The 14814-nt window shown below is 48.3% G+C and overlaps 1 protein-coding gene across 15 annotated transcripts in view; it reads left to right on the forward strand.

Annotated features, from left to right (window-relative positions):
* GATAD2A (GATA zinc finger domain containing 2A) overlaps positions 1-14814 on the forward strand; it is a 96534-nt gene that overhangs the window by 28283 nt on the left and 53437 nt on the right. For all 15 annotated transcript variants that reach the window (XM_025293915.3, XM_025293916.3, XM_025293913.3 and 12 more), the window contains one exon: positions 10943-11031. In XM_025293915.3, the coding sequence (XP_025149700.3) occupies positions 11017-11031 (15 nt within the window). In that variant the 5' untranslated portion in view covers positions 10943-11016. Of the gene's footprint in view, positions 1-10942; positions 11032-14814 lie in introns of those variants that run through there.

A 14814-nucleotide genomic window follows, 5' to 3' on the forward strand; every position in this document is an offset into this window, starting at 1 on the left:
GTTACGTATATTTTATTAATACCACATTGAGGAAGAAAAACAAAAGGGAACCTTTGTGAATTTAGAAATATCCTGCATCTTTATGAGAGCAGCATTTTTATCCTCCAAATGTTAGCTTAGAGAGAAAGGAACAAAGGCACTCCCATTTTGATGGTCTGCCTTATGTCAGATACTGGGGGCTTTAAAAAGATACACATAGTTCTAGAAGGCTCATTGTAACATCATCTTGGGAGCATGATTCCGTGGGTGTTCTTTGGTCCCTAGGAGGGTGGGGCCTGGATGCTCTTCTCCCCTCGGTAGGGTGACACAGGACTGGGGTCTGCAGGAGGTTAGGGGGAGCAGTGTCCTGGAACACCTGAGGTCTCCCCCCCCTCCCCGTGCCTGAAGAGGCTGAAGGTACCCCTTGTTTCCCGTTGCCCTTTGTCAGAGAACCCCTCAGGGTGGCGCGTATTTACGGGCGTGCACACAAGGGGGACTCGGGTTCGTAGGTCCTCACTGCCAACACCGAAGTTGTTTCCTCTTTTGTTCTGACATTTTCTTCAGGGTGTCCTTTCATAAAGTAACACACTAATGCTAAACCCTTCAAACCCTAGTCTCAGATCTGTCTAGAGGTGGACATTTGATTCCTGTGCATTTTAAATATGGGGGGAGGTGGTTTCTCTGACGTTTTGAATGCACCTGCAAGGTGGATTGCTTGGGCAGCTGCTAGGGAGTGAGCGTGAAGACACTGAAATGCTACTGCTAAGTCGCTTCAGTCGTGTGCGACTCTGTGTGACCCCATAGACAGAAACCCACCAGGATTTTCCAGGCAAGAAAACCGGAGTGGGTTGCCATTTCCTTCTCCAGTGCATGAAAGTGAAAAGTGAAAGTGAAGTTGCTCAGTCGTGTCCGACTCTTAGCGACCTCATGGACTGCAGCCCACCAGGCTCCTCCATCCATGGGGTTTTCCAGGCATGAGTACTGGAGTGGGGTGCCACTGCCTTCTCCATGGAGCCTCATTATAAGGAGGCTTAGGATTTTGAGGAACAGCAGTAATCATAGTCAAAGAAAGAACTAGTTGCTTCTGTTGGAGAGCCTGCCTGGAGCCAGGCTCTGTCACTTGGTCCTCAGGCTGATCTTGAGTCCTAAGGGGTAAGCGAGCCCCCAGGGGCACAGTCGGATTTGGCCCCAGAGTGTTTGAATTGTCAGGAGAGTCGGGGCCGAGCAGTTGGTTGTGTGTGATTCATCAGGAGGACTCTGTCCATCATCATCAGGGTGGTCTGGTGGTGTGAAAGGGAGGGATATCCAGAATGCTTAGGAGAGAGGAGGGGGGTTGTGGAGTCAAGTCTTCAGGAGGGCATGGGTCTGTTGGAAAGATTGTTGATGGTGTTTTTTCAAGTGAAGTTGCTCAGTCGTGTTCGACTCTTTGCTACCCGTGGACTGTAGCCCACCAAGCTCCTCCGTCCATGGGATTCTCCAGGCAAGAATACTGGAGTGGGTTGCCATTTCCTTCTCCAGGGGATCTTCCCGACCCAGGGATGGAAAGGATACAAAAGGAGAAGGGGAGGGCAGAGGGTGAGATGGTTAGAAGGTATCATCGACACAATGGACGTAAGTTTGAGCAAACTCCGGGAGGTGGTGGACAGAGGAGCCTGGCGTGCAGCAGTCCATGGGGTTGCAAAGAGTTGGATGTTGACTGAGTGACTGAACAACAACAAAATAGAATTTTGGCCATAGGAAAGAGGGAGGGGATGTTGGTGAATGGGTACTGGGGTAGCGCTCACTTCTCAGCAGTGACAGGGAGGCGCTTCTGGACACAAGGCCATTGAGGACTGTGGGAGTCTCCAAGCACCTTTCTCCAAACAGCCGTGTGAGGGAGTCGGGGGAGCGCCTCCCCCGAGAAGCCCTGGCCCCCAGGGGCTGTGGCGATGCTGTGGCCTTGCCTGTCTCCACGTGTTGTTTATTCCTAATGTTATTTATATTGTTATGTTTTTCCATCAAGTTGGTGCTGAAAACAGGGTTCCCAAGTGGCTCAGTGGTAAAGAATCTGCCTGCCAATCCAGGAGACATAGAGACGTGGGTTTGATCCCTGGGTTGAGAAGATCCCCTGGAGAAAGAAATGGCTACCCAGCCCAGTGTTCTTGCCATGGGGTCACAGAAGAGCTGGGCACGGCTCGGTGCCTGAGCACAGTGGCGAGAGCGCAGTGGCTGGGTGCTTGTGACCGGCGCAGGACGCCGTGGTGTCTTCTCTTCTGCATTCCTTTTTGGGCCTTGGATAGGATGAACAAGAGCCCTTCCTCTTGTGGTACGTGGAGTGTTTAGAGGAGAGAACCGAGTGGGATGCTTGTCAGATGTCAAGGTCAGCCATGCCAAGTGATGGGGTTTTAACCCTTGGGGATGAAAGGGAGAGGGTTTCTGAGTAATACGCGTTTTGAGTCTGACAGATGAGTGGGGGGAAGGAAGTACTTTCCTAGGAGTGAGAATAGCATGTGCAAAGGCCGGGTCGTAGAGGAAGGCAGATATGGTGGGTAAAGGAAACAGGACCGGTGTGGTTGGAGGCAGGAGTATGGTGTGTGTACCCACACATACGTGCGTGCCTATACATACATGCATGCCAGGTGACGTCCTGGGGTCGCCTGCCTAAACAGGCAGGGTCCTAAAGGCTGTGGTGAGGTGTTGGGAGCTTTAAGGAGCTTCAGGAAGGGATGGTGTGAGGACACAGTCCGTCTCTTGGTGAGGCCATGGTTGCTGTGGCTGAGGGGGGACAGGCAGGGGCCCTTCAGGGGTCTGGGGGGCATGTACTGCTTGTTACCCCAGTGGGTGCTCTGGCTTGACGGTGGAGATCGTCCAGCTCTGGTTGCCAAGGATAGGCTTGTGCAGCTGGCCGCACTGTCAGCTCCGTGGCCCTCGTGGGGCTGAGTCTCCCTCTCCAGTCTGCCTAGTCATGCTCTCCCTGCCTCTGTGGGGATACAGGGTTAATGAGGCTCTGGGCCTGGGGGAGAGCAGGTATTGCTTAGTCCCGGGGGATGTGGAGCCAGAGCACACCCTTGCTGCGCCTGCACTCTGATCTTGTCTCAGGCAGGCAGCTTTGACCGAGTCACCTCTGTCCCGGGAATGCTGAGTGGAGCCCAGCAGCTCGGTCTTGTTGGCTTTTGGGGTCCACGTTGTCTTTGTCACTACTGCTCAGCTGTGCCCTGTGGACGAAAGCAGCCCTAGACAGGCTGACCCCGGGTGGACGTGGCTGTGTCCTAGGAAACCCATTTCCTAGAGCAGGCCCAGGCCGGAGTTTGTGATCCTGGATTAGGGAATTGACTCTGAGCCAAGTTAATCTTTCCCTAGCTAGGCAGCACATGTTGGAGCAGTGTGACCTTTGGGCTTCCCTGGGGTAATCCACTGTTGGCCTGCCTCAGTTTCTCCCTTTCTCATAGGGCTGGCTGGGGATTTCGTCTCCTTGACAAGTAGCCTTGCAGTTGCTTTGATTGTTGGCAGAAGGGTCTAAGGTAGCCCTTTGTTTCTAGAGGTGGTGCTCCTCGTGTGTAACAAGTGGACTTTGTGGACCTAGGAGTGGGAGAAGGTGAATGGGATTGTTGGGTTTCACCTTGGCGGTTTTTTGGGTTTAATATCATGTTCTTGGGCCTGGATTGGAGCTAGGGTGGTTAAATGTTTGGATGCAGACACAACTGAGGAATTTCAGAGGCAGCACAAGTGTTTGAGTGCAGACAGTGCTGAGGAGGAGACCAGAGGCGTGAGGCTTCCACAGGACCAGGCCTCGGAAGGGGCGCTGTGGCCCTCCTCTTCAAAGAGCCCAGGCTTCCCCGGCAGGTGCCCTTGGCCCCTGAGAGCTGTCCCTGGGCTGGCCGTGGGCACTGCAACTTCAGTGTCTCTGAGGAACACTGGAGCTCCCTAGATAGCAGCCAGTGTCTGGCCAGGGCCTCCTCACCTCAAGTTAAAAGGGCGCGGACCTCACTTGCCTGACGTGGAAAGGAAATGGCAACAGTGGACTTCTGTTCCCTGAAGTGCAGTGACTTGATTTCATGTAAATTACCAATCACTGCCTCCTCACCAAGTGTGAATCTCCCTCAGATTGGGAAATCGTTGTTTGGGTAGGTCGAAGGTTTGGGGTGTTGAGTGTGTATGCATGTTAAGTGGAGTACCCAGGTGCAGGGTCAGAGCCAAACCATAATGATTTATCAAGGGAGCGGAAGAGTCTCTTATGAGTTGGTAATTGTGTACTTAAGGGTTACTCGATACTGTTTTAAATGTATGGGTTGGAAATAAAAATAGTAAAAACGCTCTAAACCCCGGCCAGTGTGGGGTCGATGGCACAGCAGCCCAAAGGATATATCCGTGAAAAGCGATTACAGTTTCTTTTAGAGAGGTGCTCCCAGTTCTGTTGGTGCTAAGGGGTCTCTGCTTGGTTTCTGCTCCTTCCTGAATTTTGCACTAATTGTATCAAGGGGGTGGGTGCTTATGAACTCCTCGGGTTGATTCCTTCTCCTTTAGTGTTAAACCGTCTCTGCTCATTCATTCCATAAACATTTATTGAGCGCCAGACATGCTGTAGGTGCTTGAAATGAAATCAGGCCCCAGACAGATACCCCTTTCCTTGTGGCGTCTTTGTTCTTACTCTGTGAGAAAGTCCATAGACATGGTAACTATGTTGTGTGCAGTTTGAGGAGGGCTTGGGGTGTGGGAGAGAAGGGGCAGAGTGAGCAAGGTGGGCCTCTTTGAGGGAGATATTTGAGCAGTGATTTGGGGGTAAAGGGAGGAGTCAGTCCTCGGAGTGAGAGTGATTGAAGCAGAGAGAGCAGCTAGCACAAATGGTCTAACAAGTACAGTTGGAACAGACTGTATACAGACATTTCTGAGAAATCGTGTGAAGCTGAATATGGACTGGGCATTTGTTGACATTTAGGGCTTATTGTATGGTAGTTATGTCTTCAAAGATCATTTTCAACTTGGGCTGCAAACTGAAGACTTGATTGTTTAAAATGATAGCGTATCTGGGATTTTGTTGAAGACCTTAAAGGACCCCAAGGCAGAAGGGTGCATGGTGTGTTGGAGGCCAGCATGACTGGGAGGTGGGGTGGACATGCCTCTGGGATCAGGAGAGGACAGGACTTCACTCTGAGTGAGAATTCAGGGCCTTCGGAGGGTTTTGAGCTGAGGAGTGAAAGCAGGAGGTCCAGTTTGCAGACCTCCGCCCTACTGCTGGAGGATGGTGTGGCCAGTGGAGGTGTGAGAGGTGGGTGGACCCCACATGTGCTCAACAGCAGAATCAGTAGGATTTCCTGATGGACTGGATGATGGGTAAACCGATTAAGAAGGTAACACCAGATTTTAATCTGAGCATCTTGAAAGACTGAATTTGCTGTGAGGTTAAGTGGGGAATGACAGAATGTGGTCCACTGGAGAAGGGAATGGCAAACCACTTCAGTATTCTTGCCTTGAGAACCCCATGAACAGTATGAAAAGGCAAAATGATAGGATACTGAAAGAGGAACTCCCCAGGTCAGTAGGTGCCCAACATGCTACTGGAGATCAGTGGAGAAATAACTCCAGAAAGAATGAAGGGATGGAGCCAAAGCAAAAACAATACCCAGTTGTGGATGTGACTGGTGATAGACGCAAGGTCCGATGCTGTAAAGAGCAATATTGCATAGGAACCTGGAATGTTAGGTCCATGAATCAAGGCAAATTGGAAGTGGTCAAACAGGAGATGGCAAGAGTGAATGTCGACATTCTAGGAATCAGTGAACTAAAATGCACTGGAATGGGTGAATTTAACTCAGATGACCATTATATCTACTCCTGTGGGCAGGAATCCCTTAGAAGAAATGGAGTAGCCATCATGGTCAACAAAAGAGTCCGAAATGCAGTACTTGGATGCAATCTCAAAAATGACAGAATGATCTCTGTTCGTTTCCAAGGTAAACCATTCAATATCACAGTAATCCAGCCTATGCCCCAATCAGTAACGCTGAAGAAGCTGAAGTTGAACGGTTCTATGAAGACCTACAAGACCTTTTAAAACTAACACCCAAAAAAGATGTCCTTTTCATTATAGGGGACTGGAATGCAAAAGTAGAAAGTCAAGAAACACCTGGACTAACAGGCAAATTTGGCCTTGGAATACGGAATGAAGCAGGGCAAAGGCTAATAGAGTTTTGCCAAGAAAATGCACTGGTCATAACAAACGCCCTCTTCCAACAACACAAGAGAAGACTCTACACATGGACATCACCAGATGGTCAACACCGAAATCAGACTGATTATATCCTTTGCAGCCAAAGATGGAGAAGCTCTATACAGTGAGCAAAAACAAGACCGGGAGCTGACTGTGGCTCAGATCATGAACTCCTTATTGCCAAATTCAGACTGAAATTGAAGAAAGTAGGGAAGACCACTAGACCATTCAGGTATGACCTAAATCAAATCCCTTATGACTATACAGTGGAAGTGAGAAGTAGATTTAAGGGACTAGATCTGATAGACAGAGTGCCTGATGAACTATGGATGGAGGTTTGTGACATTGTACAGGAGACTGGGATCAAGACCATCCCCATGGAAAAGAAATGCAAAAAAGCAAAATGGCTGTCTGAGAAGGCCTTACAAATAGCTGTGAAAAGAAGAGAAGCGAAAAGCAAAGGAGAAAAGGAAAGATATAAGCATCTGAATGCAGAGTTCCAAAGAATAGCAAGGGAGAGATAAGAAAGCCTTCCTCAGTGATCAATGCAAAGAAATAAGGGAAAACAACAGAATGGGAAAGACTAGAGATCTCTTCAAGAAAATTAGAGATAGCAAGGGAACATTTCATGCAAAGATGGGCTCAATAAAGGACAGAAATGGTATGGACCTAACAGAAGCAGAAGATATTAAGAAGAGGTGGCAAGAATACACAGAAGAACTGTACAAAAAAGATCTTCATGACCCAGACAATCACGATGGTATGATCACTCACCTAGAGCCAGACATCCTGGAATGTGAAGTCAAGTGGGCCTTAGAAAGCATCACTATGAACAAAGCTAGTGGAGGTGATGAAATTCCAGTGGAGCTATTTCAAATCCTGAAAGATGATGCTGTGAAAGTGCTGCACTCAATATGCCAGCAAATTTGGAAAACTCAGCAGTGGCCACAGGACTGGAAAGGGTCATTTTTCATTCCAATCCCAAAGAAAGGCAATGCCAAAGAATGCTCAGACTACCGCACAGTTGCATTCTTTTCACACGCTAGTAAAGTAATGCTCAAAATTCTCCAAATCAGGCTTCAGCAATATGTGAACTATCAACTTCCAGATGCTCAAGCTGGTTTTAGTAAAGACAGAGGAACCAGAGATTGCCAACATCTGCTGGATCATCGAAAAAGCAAGAGAGTTCCAAAAAACATCTATTTCTGCTTTATTGACTATGCCAAAGCCTTTGACTTTGTGGAGCACAATAAACTGTGGAAAATTCTTCAAGAGATGGGAATACCAGATCACCTGACCTGCCTCTTGAGAAACCTGTATGCAGGTCAGGAAGCAACAGTTAGAACTGAACATGGAATAACAGACTGGTTCCAAATAGGAAAAGGAGTACGTCAAGGCTGTATATTGTCACCCTGCTTAATTCACTTATATGCAGAGTTCATCATGAGAAACGCTGGGCTGGAGGAAGCACAAGCTGGAATCAAGATTGCCAGGAGAAATATCAATAACCTCAGATATGCAGATGACACCACCCTTATGGCAGAAAGTGAAGAGGAACTAAAAAAGCCTCTTGATGGAAGTGAAAGAGGAGAGTGAAAAAGTTGGCTTAAAGCTCAACATTCAGAAAACTTCAGATCATGGCATCTGGTCCCATCACTTCATGGCAAATAGATGGGGAAACAGTGGAAACAGTGTCAGATTTATTTTTTTGAGCTCCAAAATCACTGCTGATGGTGATTATAGCCATGAAATTAAAAGACGCTTAGTCCTTGGAAGGAAAGTTATGACCAATAGCATATTAAAAACCAGAGACATTACTTTGCCAGCAAAAGTCCGTCTAGTCAAGGCTATGGTTTTTCCTGTGGTCATGTATGGATGTGAGAATTGGACTGTGGAGAAAGCTGAGCATCGAAAAATTGGTGCTTTTGAACTGTGGTGTTGGAGAAGACTCTTGAGAGTCCCATGGACTGCAAGGAGATCCAACCAGTCCATTCTAAAGGAGATCAGTCCTGGGTGTTCATTGGTAGGACTGATGTTGAAGCTGAAACTCCAATACTTTGGCCACCTCATGCGAAGAGTTGACTCATTGGAAAAGACTCTGATGCTGGGAGGGATTGGGGGCAGAAGGAGAAGGGGACGACAGAGGATGAGATGGCTGGATGGCATCACTGACTCGAAGAACATGAGTTTGGGTGAACTCTGGGAGTTGGTGATGGACAGGGAGGCCTGGCGTGCTGCGATTCTTGGGGTCGCAAAGAGTCGGACATGACTCAGCAACTGAACCGAAAGTGGGGAAGGTTGTGGTTCAGGGTGAAAGTCTGAGATGACCTTCAAACTTCTTATATGTTGCATAGTGTCCCATTATGCACTGTATGCACTATTATAGCAGGTTAAGGTGACTTGGCATTAACCCCTTAGGAAAATGTCCAGTGTGTCTTATGGTTTCAGAGTTGGGGTACTGGGTGTTGCAAATCATCTGTCCACATGAGCATGGATGTATTCTGTTCATTTATCTGCTCATCTGCTTTTACCTGCATTTCACGCTCTTGGTTACATACTTGATGGTATGTCTCCAGATTTGTTTCCTTTTCAGTGTTTCATTATTCTAGGTCTTTTGCATCTCCATATAAATTTTGAAATCAGCCTGTTTTTTCCCCAGCAAAACATGCTGGCAAATTTTTGATTGGGGCTTTGCATCAATTTAGGGGAGAACTGACAACTTTCTGATCCATGGAATAGTCATCTCTCTATTTGGGTTTTCTCTCACTAATCTTGGTGACATCTTACTGTAATTCAGGTTACAGGTCTTGTCCATGTTTTTAAAAATCAGGTTTTTCCTTAGGTATTTTACATTTATGCTGTATTAATTATTACTATTTTTTAGAGCTTTGATTTTGTTTTTTTTCCCCAAAGATTTATTACTTCGTTTCTTGTCTGTGGTGGATCTTTGTTGCTGGGCACAGGCTTTTCTCTGGTCGTGGGCAGGGACTACGCTTAGTTGTGACGCACAGGTTTCTCACTGTGCTGACCTCTCTTGTTTCAGAGCATGGGCTCTAGGTGTGCGGGCTTCAGTAGTTGTGCTCGGGCTTAGTTGCTCCTTGGCGTGTGGGATCTTCCTGGACCAGGATTGAACCTGTGTCCCCTGAATTGGCAGGCAGATTCTTAACCATTGGACCACCAGGGCAGTCCGAGCCTTGGGCTTTAAAAAACTTTATTTACTTATTTGGCTGCGCAGGGTCTTAATTGTGGCATGTGAGATCTAGTTCCCTGACCAGGGATTAAACTTAGTCCCTAAGAGCAGGAAATCTTAGCTGCTGGACCACCACAGAAGTTCTGAATTTTGATTGTTTGTTGCCATTGCGTGGAAATACCTCTGACTTTTGTATATTGACCATGATCCTGAAGAGAGCAGGTGCTGGGAAAAGCCCCGGACTACTCCGGAGGTTTCCCTCTCCGAGGCAGAGAGAGGTGTTGGCTCTAGGGAATTAATGGTATCTACTGCATTTCCCAGACTGAATAGGGTCTAAAAAAGTGACAGAAAGGGCCCCTCTCCCTAGGAGCTAGCCCTAGTGGTGGCTGTAGCCAGCTCTGGGCCCCACTGAGCAGCGCTCTGTGTGCTTCTTGGTGCCCAAAGATCTTTCCATATGATATTTGCTTATTTTGCAAGTTCTCCTGTGGGAGTGTTTCTCGACATCCATGAGCTGTGAATTTCTGTGAACCCACTTTAAATATAAAGGCCTCATACCAGAGTGAGCTCCTGGTAGTCGTGTGGGCGCAAAGAAGGACCGCAGAGGTGACACTGACAACATTCGGAAGCTGCAGCCGACGGCTGCCGGGAGGCTGAGACCTGGCTGGTTCCCTGGCTTGAGCCTGTGTGCCCATTGCACTGGACATCTAACCTCACAAAGGAGGGAAACTCATGCTGTCTCTGTGACCTTGGGAGAGTTCCTGAACGTTCTTGAACCTTAGTTTTGGGGTCTGTAAAACAAGGCAGCCCCTTTTTGCCTGGGCCGTGTAAGCCTTTTGGAGCTGATCCCTGGGTAAAACTTCTAGTTGCCCTGTGGCAGTGAGGCCACTTCCATGTGGGAGATGAAGTTTATCCATCCTTGGGCACCTCATGTCCCCAGCTTCATGAGGGCCAACTCTGCCCTGCCTGTAATAGTGGGTGGGTTTCTTGGGGTCTGTGTTTGGGTGTGGGGACTGGAGAGGGGAGAGGTCACCTTGGAAGAGGGAGATGTGGTGACCTTGGACAAGTTCCTGAATATCACATATGTCAGATCCCTTAGCTGTCAAATGGGAATGATTTTGTAACTTAACCCTGAGACTGTCCAGGGGATTCAAAGAGGTAACTGAATTTTAACGTAGTACCTGGAACTCACTGCTGAACATCTATTAAACGCTAGTATGTCTGTTTTTGCTGTTAATGTCATTACTATTATAATCACAACCTTGAGCCGTTTTTTGTGTGATTCAGTATGTTGGCTTGTGGTTGTGTACCACCTATTGTCTCTATCCGTATTGTTTAAGATGGGATCTTTCGTGTCTGAGATCTTCGTGTTGACTGGTTAGTGCACCATATTGGGTCATACAGATAGAGACTGATAGAAATTGATTTCTTCAGCTTGCCTTCCTGTGGAAGGGTGCAGTCACAGAGCTCTGGCTGAAATCTAGAATTATGCTGTGTAATTCCAGGGATTGGAGACATTTAAAATTGTCAGTATGTACCAGTAACTTTTTTTGGAAACTCAATGTTTCTTCCTCTGTTCTTTGTTTTAGGTTGGCCAGCACGTTGACAGCAGTTGCCTTTTGACGTAGCTCCCACCATGGCCGGCTGGTAGGACCACTGTCCCATGCCCAGAAGCCAGGTGAGTGCGAGGTATCTAGTATCTGTGGAATGGAGGCTGGCTTACCCAGTAGGCCTCATTCAGGTCCTTGGACGTTGACACAGCACTGCTTCGGAAGCTGATGGCCACCTCCTAGCGAGGGAAGAAGGCCAGCACCTCTGGTTTTGCACACTGGGCGATCTCCTTGGGGCTGCCCAGGCCCTGCCTTCTCCAGATGGCCTTTGGCTCTCTTCTTATGTCTCACAGGTCACTTGTTTGAAAAGCCCAGGCCGCAGTAGAATGAGCCGTCCTCTGTGAGGATCAGGGGCAGAGCATAATCCTGGCCAGGTGGCCTTTGCCCTCCGGCCATACCTGTGGTTTCCCAATGCCACGATTAGAGTTTATCCTTAACCACCTGTGCTTGGAGCGCATTGACCTTCCTGCACTCTGCGCCTGTGGGGAAACTGAGCCATCCCCCCCACTGCTTTGGGGTCTCAGGTGGAGACTGTCCAGGGCTTTTAGGACCCAACAGGACCGAGCCCAGAGCCGGGTGCTATTTTGTCTGTTACTATCAGGGCCTGGCTAGTGATGTTTTGGGCCAGGGCTACCTAACTGGAGAAGGTACGACTGAAAGACGTCTTAGAAGATGAAGACACGTTGGAGACCTCCTCCTGGGTCGGTGAGCCGCTTCCTCTTGTAGGCCGGCCGGCTGGTGACTTTCCGAGGGGTGGATGCCCTTGAAACAGTGGCACAACCGCATGGGGCGAGACCTGGCTGCAGGGACGCCTCTGCTGGGTGAGCAGGGCATGTGACAAGGGTTGGGTGTCGGCTTGTGAGGTTTCAGCTCTTACCTGCATAGAGCAACAAAGTATAGGAATGGTCAAGTAATCCTGGGGTCAGGGAAACATTTCCAGAATGTTTCCCCAGCAAAAATAAACTTTACTGGTGTTTAAAATTTTTTAATTGAGATAATTTTCATATCATATAATTCACCCATGTATAGTGTACAATTCAGTGATGTTTTGTGTGTTCAGGAGTTGTGCAGATGTCACCTTTGTGTAGTTATGGAACACTTTCCTCACCCCCCAAAAAAACCCCATACCTATTAGCAGTCCATCTCCAATCCCTCTTCCTCAGCCCCCAGCAGCCACTCCTCTCCTTTATATCTCTGAATTTGCCTGTTCTGGACATTTCTTATCAATGGAATCAGTCTGTATGACCTTGTGCGTCTCACTTCTCATACTTAGCGTGTGTTCAGGGTTCAGGGTTCGTCCACTCTGTAGCGTGAGTCAGTGCTTCATCTCTTTTTGTGGGTGAGTGTATTCGATTGCATGGCTAGACTCAGTTTTGTTTATCTGTTATCATCTGGGATAAATTTGGGCTATCCCCACCTCTTGGTAACTATGACAGTGCTGTGAAGATTTATACACGCAGATTTGTGGAGGCGTGCTTTAAGGTCCTCTGGACGTGCACCTTGGAGTGGAATTGTTGGATCACGAGTCTAATATTCTGAGGAAATGCCAGACTCTTGTCATGGCAGCTGCACCATTTTACAGCCCCCCCCCCCCCCCCCGCCCCCCCGCCCTACCCAGGGACCCTAGAGCTCTGGTGAAAATGTCTCAAAGAGTCTGTGCCGGTTTCTTAGAGCTAGTTGAGGATCATTGGTGTTAATGGTGCTCGTTACCTGGTGCTGGTGGCAGCGTGCAGTAGGCTGGCCACCTAGAAAGTGGGTTTGGCCCATGGTTGTCAGCAGGCTTTCTTTGAACGTTAGCATTTAAAATTCATGGTACTTTATGTCTAGAAAAGGTCTCACTGCAGCCCAGGGTGGGGTGAGTGACCATCACTTGTCTAGTAGCCCAGGGCATTGTCTGAAGGCAGAGGGCTGGCTCAGGATTCTTTGAGGTCCTAGGCTGGATGACCTCATATCTGTCTGGCCCTTTGTTTTATTTTGTTTTAAATTTTGACCACGGTTCGGCATGTAGGATCTTGGTTCGCTGACCAGGGATTGAACCTGCACTCTGCAATGCAAGTGCACAGTCTTAAACGCTGGACTGCCAGGAAAGTCCCTGCCTGGCCCCTTGTTTCCTGGGAAGTACATGGTCCCAGCAGTAAGTTCTTGGTGAGAGAATGAATGAAAGAAAACTCCTCCTTTCCTATCACAGGGCCAGCAAGGAAGACATAGCCATAGCATTAGAAAGCAGTCAGGTTGGGGATCCGGGAGGGAATTTCTGGAAGCCACCTCAGGTGTTCCCTGTGGTCCTGCCTCTGTACCTGCTGTGTGAAGGACTTGATGGGAAAATATGGTCTGCAGATGGCGGTGGCCGGTGATGGTCAATGTCAAACAGGCAAAAGCACCCTTGAGCAATTATTTTTAAAAAATGTATAAATACATCAGCTTGTGTACTTTTGGTCGTGGGTGTAAGTCAGCCGAGCAGATTGATTGATTGATTGTTCCACTTTCCACTGAACTGTGGCCTGTGGTCAGCTGGGGTCTCCTCATTCCTGCTGCCCGGGTTTCAGTGGGCACGGAAAAAGAGCAAGGCGGGAGAGGGGCCGCGTCCTGGAGAGTCTTCCGACACGCACACAGCCCGCACACCGCGCCCCGCGTTGTACGTGGTTTCAGTGTGCATACACTCTGCTTGCCTGGGCTGATGGAATTGGTGTCTACCCTTGATTTTTGCCCGTCAGGTGTCTTGTCGTTCGGCAGCTGCAGACACTGCTCGCGTGCCCAGAGACTGGCCTCATGCTTGGTGTTAAGGACCAGAACGGGTATGACTTGTAGAAAAACAAACAGGGAAAAGCAAATGCAGATGACCCATAAGCGAGGCAGGAAAGAGACTCAAGTCTTTCCCAGTACTGAGAATAGTGCTCACTGGAGCTTCCCTAAGACACTTCTGACCCTTAGTCTCTAAAGGTGGAGACTGTTCTCTTGGTGGGAACCGGGCACCACCGTATGTTGTTTTGGGAGGTTCACAACACCTCAGAGAGGGATTTGCTCCAGTGAGTTCACTTCTCAAAAAGGATCCTGAAGATACTGTCAAAAGTAAGGATTGTGGCTGGGCTGTTCTCTACAACATTCTGAAGTAGCAATCTGGAACTCACCTAGCTGTTTGTCAGTTGGGGCCAGGACTGATGGGGCTGGGTCTGCCAGCGGGGCGGAGCTGAGCCCCTGAGGGAAAGAAGGGATGGCTTCATGTCACTGTGATGGGATTTCTAGGGTGAATTAAGTAGAAGCAATAACAAACTGAAGGGTAAATGTATTGTACTCACTTTCATTCCCCATGATAAAAGGTTAGGGGTGGGATGGAGACATAATGTGTATTTGTTTTTATTTTATTTTTTAGAATGGATATACAAACCATAGATGAACTACATGGTCATCTCCAGAGGCATGATGAAAGGAGGATAGGATTATTGGGAGACTCCTCCAGGTTTCCTTTCTGTGTCACACCAGATGCTTGTTTTATATAATTAGAAAATAAAGTTATGTCATGTTGGGGGAAGGGAACCCCTAAAAGCCATACGCAAAAGCAAGCTGAAATGAATCTAGGTACATACCAGTTGTTACTCAAGTGGGTAATTTAACCTCTCAGAGGATTTATTTTACATGGCTTTAAAGCATTGTAGTTTTGGAGACTTCCTGGTGGTCCAGCGTTAACAATCCGCCTGCCAAGGCAGGGGACACATGCAGCAGGATGACTAAGTCCATGCGCCTCAACCACTGATGCCTATGTGCCTGGAGTCCATGCTCTGCAGCTGGAGAAGGGCCTCGTGCAGCAACAAAGACCCTGCGCAGCCATAAATAAATACAATTGGAAAAATGGT

Source organism: Bubalus bubalis, chromosome 9 (assembly GCF_019923935.1).
Source record: "Bubalus bubalis isolate 160015118507 breed Murrah chromosome 9, NDDB_SH_1, whole genome shotgun sequence".
Classification (NCBI taxonomy): Eukaryota; Metazoa; Chordata; class Mammalia; order Artiodactyla; family Bovidae; genus Bubalus; species Bubalus bubalis.